We start from the raw sequence: 9578 nt of genomic DNA on the forward strand, positions 1-9578 counted from the left end.
TTGGGATAAAATCGAGAACTTTTCTAGAAGTATCATCGAACTATCATGGATTCTTTAAATTATATAAGAGCGATAATCACGGAACTCTTAAGGACCTTCAAGCCTATAATCCAGTCTATTTTTAGGCTATACTAAAGGACGTCATTCGGAGTGTCATCGTATGGATTTTTAAAGGACTATCAGCAGTATATTCGTGTATTCAAAGTCTATCAGGTCTGTAACCATAACTATTATTGTCGTGTATGGTTTATAGGACTATAATTGGATCTCTTAAGGATTATCTCAGTTATCTTTCAGGCTATAAATGTGGTTTATTAAACCTTTGAGGACCATACCGGACAGGGCCTTCTAAGAAGTATTTTCGATATTATCATGTTCTTTCATACCCTCCACCATAAATAGTATGAAGTGTGTATTAAATTTGTTATTTTTGTCAGTAACCCATCGTAATAATCATGTTAGACCCAACAAAGTAAATATATTATTGATTCCGTCCAGTTCAATTACGCGATAGGAAGCTAAGAATTCGCACAGAGCTATTTTTTGTCTGCAAGCAGATTAAATTCGAAGATGGGCTATATCGGTCCACGATATCATGTAGCTCCTTTAGGTCCTTAGCTGATATCCCCCACATAAAAGTCATCCCAATATTCAGCATTTTGATGATTTTTGTCGCGCATTTCAAGGATTTTTTAAGCATACCATTCCCTTAACCTCGGTCTATACGTCATAGGTCTTTACGACATTCAAATACGAAACTTTAAACAATTCCGGTGAATAATGTCGCTAAAATCATCATAATACTGAATACAGCGAGGTAGGGTTATATGGGGGCCATACGAAGTCCTGGGTCTGCATATGCAATTTTTTATCATAGGCTGTAGTACCCATTAGGAATTTTAATTACGAATCATCAAATAAAATCATCAAAATACTGAATATCTGAAAGTACAGTTATATAGGAGCTTAATGAAACCCTGGACCTGCCTATGCACAATTCTGGTGAGAAAAGTAGCCAAAATCATCAAAATACCGAGTGTAGGGAGGTACCGTTATACGAACACCTGCAATTTTCTGTCAGAGGAAGAAGTATCCATTAAGAACTTTAAATTGCAAATATGAAACATTTCCGGTGTAAAGGGTGACAAAAAATATCAAAAAACCATAGGTCTGTAGGAACAGTTTTACGGGAACTATATCAAAACTGTGACTAAAGCTCCCAAAACACTAAATCTGTCAGTACAGTTATATGGGGCTATACCAAAACGTGGACGTATATAGCCCATTTTCAATACCAAAAGTCCTGCAGAACAAACAAACATCTGAATAAAATTATTTCAATCCACCACATTTCGTTTGTTTCATTCGACTGCAGCGTTTTCCAGGCCAAAAAGACTTTGAACTTATCAGTTAAATTGGACCGTTTTTATGAATGTCCCGGGGGGTCCTGAAAGCCCTCAACTATTGTAGTATCAAAACCTGTCGGTTTCTATATTAGACGTTGCATTTAATTTGAAAATGAAGAATCAGAATTAAATGAAATGTATTGATGGCCGTGCCACTTGTTTCGAATCATACCTCGCCCGCTTGAGCTTTTTAGCCCCGTGAAATATAACTCGAGACAAGCTAATGGAGCTGGCTGGGACACGTTAACGAAGGTCGACTTTTGTATTCACAAATATCTGCCATATCCATAGTACATTTGCACTCCACTAGCCCTTGAATATTATTTTGTCGAAGTTTGTTAACGTTCATTAACATTTGTACCACTTCCGAATTCTATTATCGAAAAGTTGTTCAAAAATGCGTTCCACATGACTTGCGATACACATTTTTTTATCATTTAAATTCATAAAATGTGAAGAGTAGATATTTATACAATTTAAAATTTTCAATAGCATCAAACTATTAAAATCAATATTCGAAATATGATCCACGCAAATTTGTTAAAAAATTAAATAATTTTTGTAACAATACTTTCCGTATTTTCGTCTCGAAATTTTAAATTTACCAATTTAAAGTGTCAACATCATGATCCGGCATTTGCAAGTTTCGAAGTTTGCCGATTGAGTGTTAAAAAACGTGGCATCGTTTCGTTGGACATCACTTGTGGAATATATAAACCTCCAGTGACGAATGTATCGGTAAGCCAAGGATGTGTTGTGTTCGAAGTGAATGGAGAATCCGAAGACATATGTGGTCATCAAAGTTTAAATTTGATGACTTAGGTATATATATTTATACCCATAAAAAATATTTTGAATTTGAAAGAAATGTCTTCCGGTTAATATGAGATATGTACTCAGGCGTTTAAATAAGCTCTCAATAACAAAATTTTGTTATCAACATTTAATTCAAACCATTCCATTTACAGCTAAACATTGCGGTTTACAAACGTGCGAATGGCTATCGACCCTTTCTGTACAATGTAACTCAAGATATTTGCCAATACTTTCAACACCCCTATCGTTATCCGGTCCTGAGGGTATTATTATCGACTTTTGTTAAAAACTCCAATATAAATCACACCTGCCCATATAATGTAATTTGTTCATTTTTTTTTCTGAAATTATATTTATTTAAGTTACTAATATATTTTCTATTTTAAATAGCATGACATTATTGTCAAGGATTTGGTATTCGATGAACAAATGTTCAATCTTCTACCCCTGCCCGATGGTGACTACATGTTTAAATTGATTGTCTTTGCCTACAATGATCGGAAAGCTACCGTCAACGTCATGTTCACAATATCCCAATAAATGGCGTATTTAGAGTTCACAATGCAAAAATAAAAAATCAAATAATGTTGGTATTCTTTTTATACCCTCCCACTTGGAAAGGAGGGTTTATTAACTTTGACACTCTGTTTGTAACATCCCTAAATATTTATAATAGTCCCCACAAAGTATATATATTCTAGATCAGCGTAAAATTCTAAAACGATCTAGCGATGTCCATCTGTCTGTCTGTTGAAATCACGATACAGGCCAAAGAGCGTCAAAATTAAGCAGAACAATTTGTATGGTGTCTAGGATGGTTGGTATTGAAAATTAGATATATCGGTCCACGTTTTGGTATTTTGTTGATTTTTACCACATTTTTGCACGGATTTGGGTGAAAATTGGTATTTGTAGGTCATAATGGGTCCTAGTTGGTGTGGCGAAACATTGTATGTATAGGTCAAACTGTGGTATAGCCCCCATATAACGGAATCTCCTGGTATTCGGTATTTTGATGGTTTTTGTCACATTTGTTCAAGGTTGTATAGAAATTGGTATTTGTTGGTCATAATAGGTTCCAGCTCCGGTGGCGAAACAACGTTTTGGTATAGCTCTCATATAACAGTACCTCTCGATATTCGGTATTTTGATTATTTCAGCGACATTATTTAGCGGAATTATTTCAAATCTCGTATTGGGTGATGTTAATGGTTACTACAACCTATAGGGAAAAATTTCGTATGCAGGTCCACGTCTTCGTATAGCCTCTATATAACGATACCTCCCAATACTCGATATTTTTAGGATTTATGCGACATTGTAACAAATTTTGTATTTGAAGTTCGTTGTGGGTACTACAGGCAATGACAGAAAATTGTCTGTGCAGGTTCACGTCTTCATAGAGTCCCCATATAACGTAACCTGCCGATATTCGCTATTTTGATGATTTTAGCGATATTATTCGTCGGAATTGTTTCAAATTTGGTATTTCAAGTTCGTAATGGGTGCTACAGCCTATAACAGAAATTTTTGTATGCAGGTCTACGTCTTCGTATAGCCCCCATATGACGGTACCTCCCAATACTCGGTATTTTTACGATTTGTGCGACATTGTTTATTCGAATTGTAACAAATTTCGTACTTGAAGTTCGTAATACTACTGCGTACGACAAAAAAATTCGTATGTAGGCTCACATTTTCGTATACCCCCATGACCTGCCGATATTCTGTATTTTGATGATTTCAGCGACATTATTCACCGAAATTGTTTCAAATTTGCTATTTGAAGTTCATAATGGGCCTATGACAAAATTTCGTAAGCAGGTCCACGTCTTCAATTTTTTTTTTTTTGTTGAACATTTTTAAGTTCCTTCCTAATGGTGAAGGGTATTAAAAGTTCGGCCGGCCGAGCCCCATCAGGGGGTTGAACTTACGATCTTCTGATTGGTAGTCGGGCATGCGTTTAGCCGCTGTTACGAATATTAATTGATGTCTTCCTATTATACCCTACGAGCAAAACGTGCCTCATCGAAATAACGCTTTATGGAAACCATGTCTCTTTTGACCAAATCCATTTTGGACATTTGAAGTCGATCTGGGATTATTCGTCCATCTGTTTGGTTGTTGCCCATAATAACACCCGCAGGGGTTTATCTGATATGGTTCAAACTTAGTATATCATAATATTATTATAAAACTTAGTTGGACCGATGGTCAGCTTCTGTCCACTACTTCCGGTACCTCCCCACGAAAAGTCAAAATTCTCAAAGAAAATAATATAACTCATAGAAAGAGAAAGTATCATCCGATTTTATTCAATCTTTGAAAATCCTATAAATAACCCAATTCAGTTCTCTCCATCTACCGCAACGGTTTTTAAAATATGAAGAGGAGTCAAATTATATTCAAATTTCGAGTAATCCATAAACTGCACCCATTCTAAGTTTGGTATAAAATGATATTGATCAGACCAAAATTTTGAATGCAAATGCTAAATAAGCTTACGATTCTTTTTAAACTTGGCAACCACGTCGGGGGCATTTGCTCTATATAAAAAAGCTAAAAAGTATGTGTCGGTTTTGCCGACAGATGTATACGCTCAGCCACTGTTCGTTTATTTACATATATTTTTAACTATACTTCGCATTTGCAAGCGTTTTGCTTATTCAAAATGTTGACCCTCTGTGGTAGGTACCAGAAGGAGTGGACCGGCATATTCCATTCCAGGTCTTGTGTTATTATAAATATTTGAATGTGCAACATTTTAAAATAATCAGATGCTAATTTCACGTTTTATGGGTTTCATAGTTATTCAAAATCCCTTTGTGGGGGAGATATCAGAAGGAGCGATATATTCTATGTTCACAGTGTTAGTAAAAATATCAAGCTGTGTGAAATTTGAAGAGAATCGGATACTTATTTCGCCTATTATAGAAGACCCTTTGGAGGGAGGGGGGATGAGATACCACAAGGAGTGGTCATATATATTCCATCTTCACATCAAGTCTTATGTGAGTAGAAATATTTGGATGTGTGAAATTTTAAAAGAATCGGATGCTTATTTCGTATTTTATAAGAGTTATAATAATCCAAAATGTTGACCCATAGTGGGGGAGGTACTTGATGGTGTGGGCCGATATTGTTCATTTTCCCATCTTACCTAGCACTGATAGAATATTAAGTTTTGCAAAGTGAAAATTGAATGATCCTTTCTGATTGTATACCGAAAATTATTTTCTGTGAAAATGTTGAGCATCCGAACTCGATCTAAGTTTGACAATAGTTTTACGATGTATCACATTTGAATCAAATCGGATGCTCACTTCGAGAGATATCGCGCGCACCAGCCAGACAGACAAACGGACACCTCTAGATTGACACCAAATGTCCTGAAACGGGTTTAGTCCTCTGTGGTCGTATTGCTGAGAGTAGAAAAATTTTAGACAAAAGTTGTGGTAAGCTTTTGTCCTATCTAAATTTCTAGATTGGTCTTTCATTTTGGCCCTCAAATCAGGAAAATGTTCAGATTTTGGTCCATTTTCAAATATTAAATTTTTTGAGAACATTTTAACAAAAACAATAGGTTTCCCTCATATTAAGGCTATTAAGCCTATAATCGTTCTTTTTATAGCCCACCTTAGCTTATGATACTCTAGTCTCGTCATGGTACTCCTTAGACATAAAGTAGCATAGGGAAAACTTGAGGAAGTGTTCTAATGGCTTTATACATTTTGAACAATTATGTCCTATTGAATTTTCTTTAGTGCTGATCAATAATATATTCTAGCGCACCAGTCTAATTTTTCCCAATTCGTTTAAGCTAGGAACGAACCATCTCTTATTTGGTTTAGCTAATCAGGCATTCGCCTCCTCTATGTATCTTTTAGAGGGACATCCATCAACGACTGCCCTTGCGCTCAAGGATCTGCACATGTGGTGCAGTTCACCGATTTTGAGAAGTATGAGATTCACATGTTGCAAAAATTAAACCAAAATCTGTAAATCAGAACGAATACACTTCGAGCAATTCCGGACTGGGATCAGGCGTTGTTAGTCGTTTCAATTTATTTCGAAAATGAATCCACCGAAAACTGGAAAGACGAGCATCCGAGTCAATGAGTATCGATCAACCGGTCTTAGATACCCCAGTGTAACTTTTCCCGAATCAATGAGCAACAGGGTAGGAATAGTGAAAATATTCCACTAGATAAGCCAAGAACGCCAACTGGTACATGCCAATAGAGTTCGATTTTTGTTGTTGTGGGAACCACATTCCTTTCATAGCTAACATATGGAAGTAGCCCGGCAGTGGATTATGTTAAAAGAGGCTCACCGTTTACTAATATTTCTCTTGCCACTTTGAGGTCTGCATACTTTAGAAAACCAGAAGACATTGACATTTTTCAAATTTCTTAGGCTTAAGCTGTACAGGGTTGCCCATATTCGAAGGACCTTTGGGCCCTTTAGGCCCATTCCAATCGACGAGGCTTGTCCGCAGGCAACATTCTTTGCGTCAATTGAATTTTGTACGGGAACAAATGCAAATCAATGCGAATAATCCGTTGTAAAGTGGACCGAGCCATGCCCAACTGCTGAGAACGGCGTTTTTGGGATGTTCTTGGGGACCTCTCAACACTGGCTCGTACGGCAGCGATATTCTCGGCCGATCGCCTTGGTCGACTTTTATATGGCCTCTTCGGATTAGAAAGAGCCTTACCAGTCGAAAATTTTTCGTATAAACGCTTAATGGTGTTCTTAGAAGGCGAACTTCTCACATTTTTTAATGTTTTAAAAGCACGTTGAGTTTTCACAATTGACTTCTTCTGTTGAATGTAAATTTCAACTATTTCAGAGCGCTCGCGTGGCGTGTATTGGTTCATGGTACAAATCTGCTTGGACTGACGCTTCAAACGCGGTATGTCATTAAGCGATGTGACATCTCTGTCAAAAGTTATGGCGTTGCCAGATGGGTTCGTCGAATATGGGCAACCCTGTTCAAACATGTCCGCTGTGGTAAGAGCTATAAATTTTGAAGGAATCACAACGGGTATCTAAAATGTGGATTATTTGCATATCATATCTAAAAATTTTATGAAATTGAAAATGGGGTATATGGGTCCAGGTTTTCGGAGAGCCCAAATATAGATAACTCCATATATTTGGCTTTTTTACGGTTTTAGCCACATTTAAATGGATTGTTTCAAAAGTTTGTCTGCTCTCATCAAATATTCCTAGAGACACGCCATATTTAAATTTATTTAACATCCCATTAGCCCATGACCATTATTTTGTTGTATTGTGTAAAAGAGTTCTAGCTTTTTATCGATTTATTTTTCATTTTATCCAAAATCTCTACAAAAATTCGTTACAAATGACCAACGATTTTAATTATTTTGTAATTAAAATTCATTAAAATCGATTTATTTTAATTTACCGACAAAACATTAAATTAATTGAAAAGCGTTGAATGGCCTCGAACAGTGAAATTAATATTTTTATGTTTAATTTGATTTAAAACATTTGGATACCACCAACGTTGTTTAGAAATCAGGCGCTTCAAAAAAAATCTTCCACGCAAAATGTTTAACAATTTATGTACTCCTTGCATTAACATCCTCAGTATTTTCGTCTCGAACTTTTAAATTTACCAATTTAAAGTGTCAAGATCATGATCCGAAATTTGCACGTTTCGAAGTGTGTCAACTGAGTGTTAAAAAACGTGGCATCGTTTCGTTGGATATCACATGTGGAATATATAAACCACCAGTTACGAATGTATCAGTAAGCCAAGGATGTGGGATGGTTGAAGAGAACGGAGATTTGGAAGACTAATTTGACATTCTGATAAAAAAAAATCTTATAATATTCATGAAAATTTGTAGAAACATTTTGAAAATTGTCTTCTTGTTTGTTTGTGCTCTGGAATCCTATTCCAGGCTTTATCTGTAGATTTCCAAACTAAATTCTGGTAATTATTATTTCATCCCCAATTTTCCATTTCCAGCTAAACATGGCGATCTACAAACGTGCAAGTGGCTATAGACCATTTCTGTACAATGTCACCAATGATATTTGCAAATTTTTTCAACACCCCTATCGTTATCCGGTGCTAAGGGTTTTATTATCGACTTTCATGAAAAATTCCAATATAAATCACACCTGTCCATATGACGTAATTGTTTTCATTTTCCTTAAGTTATATCTACTGAAGTAACTAATAGTTTATTTTTTATTTTAAATAGCATGACATCATTGTCAAGGATTTGGTATTCGATGAGCATATGTTCAGTCTCCTGCCCCTGCCCGATGGAGAATACATGTTTAAATTGATTGTCTTTGCCTACAATGATCGGAAAGCTACCGTTAGTGCTATGTTCCAGGTATCTGAATAAAAGAAGCATTTCCCTTAAAGACAATTCATAAAGTTAGTTGCCCTTCAGGAATAACCGTAAAATACCAACCTGTAAGGTGTGTTATTTGGAGAGTCTGCTAATATATAACTTGCCGGTCAGATAAAATCTTTTATATACAAATTTTAAATAAATGAGTAGAATCTGCGACTCAAACCTAGCTTTGGACTTCGCAATAGTCTTTTCAAACTAAGTTCAAAGGGTAAAATGGGAAATAGAGGGTGATTTTTAGCCATTATTTTTTTTTGGCAACATAGGTGTTAACTAGCTCACGCAAATTTCACTTTCACTGTCGAACATTTTCAGTTTGGCTTAAAATTGTGAATTTTATTATCAAAATGCATTCTCTGGCAAGAAAGTTTGAGCAGTGCTGATCTAAATCAAGCAGGGGCATTTTCTCCCAAGTATCTCTACAATGAACTGCCGTCCCCTAACGTTTATATATTGCGAATCCCCAAACCGTATTCGAAGATCTGTACATAAACATCCCAACCACCTACATCGTAAACCCCGATTATCGACAATCATCAGCCCAATCATCATTCACTGAAGTTCTCAATTACCTTCAAATAGTCAACATCACGTCACTAAGAACACCAATCTCGCTATTCCTGATAAAAATCTTCCCGTCGATGACCATAACTTAGCGATTACTTTCAAATCGTCACCATTCCGGACGCCAGTGTCACCCTAACATAAATACAGGGTTGCCCATATTCGACGGACTCATGTTTTGTTATGCGACTTGTGTGCGGTGGAGCGCCGTCTTGTTGAAACCAGAACTGCCTCATACGCTTTCGACGAATAATTGGCATCACAAAATTGGTCATCATGTCGCGATAACGCTCCTGATTGATGGTAACAGCATGGCCATTTTTCTTTTGGAAGAAAAACGGCCCAATGACCGTTTTCGCACTAACGCCGCACCAATCTGTGACTTTTTCGT

The 9578-nt window shown here is 36.4% G+C and overlaps 2 protein-coding genes across 2 annotated transcripts; both read left to right on the forward strand.

Moving 5' to 3' along the window:
• Positions 1-1964: 1964 nt before the first annotated feature.
• Positions 1965-2762, forward strand: LOC131801843 (uncharacterized; the record flags this gene model as incomplete). Its single annotated transcript, XM_059120832.1, has 3 exons — positions 1965-2144; positions 2375-2542; positions 2613-2762. Coding segments are annotated over 3 exons (498 nt in total), but the record flags the coding sequence as incomplete, so codon positions are not given.
• A 4461-nt stretch (positions 2763-7223) lies between these two features.
• Positions 7224-8614, forward strand: LOC101895085 (uncharacterized). The gene is made up of 3 exons (XM_005185521.1): positions 7224-7235; positions 8227-8394; positions 8465-8614. Exons 1-3 carry the CDS (start codon positions 7224-7226, stop codon positions 8612-8614), a joined length of 330 nt encoding a protein of 109 aa, XP_005185578.1.
• The last annotated feature ends 964 nt before the right edge of the window (positions 8615-9578 follow it).

Source organism: Musca domestica, unplaced genomic scaffold (genome assembly GCF_030504385.1).
Source record: "Musca domestica strain aabys unplaced genomic scaffold, Musca_domestica.polishedcontigs.V.1.1 18, whole genome shotgun sequence".
NCBI lineage: Eukaryota > Metazoa > Arthropoda > Insecta > Diptera > Muscidae > Musca > Musca domestica.

Bases quoted from the DNA above. Each gene is read 5' to 3' on its own strand.
- LOC101895085 (XM_005185521.1), top strand. The intron at 8,395-8,464 runs GTAATTGTTTTC...TATTTTAAATAG, and splicing joins ATCACACCTGTCCATATGAC to CATGACATCATTGTCAAGGA.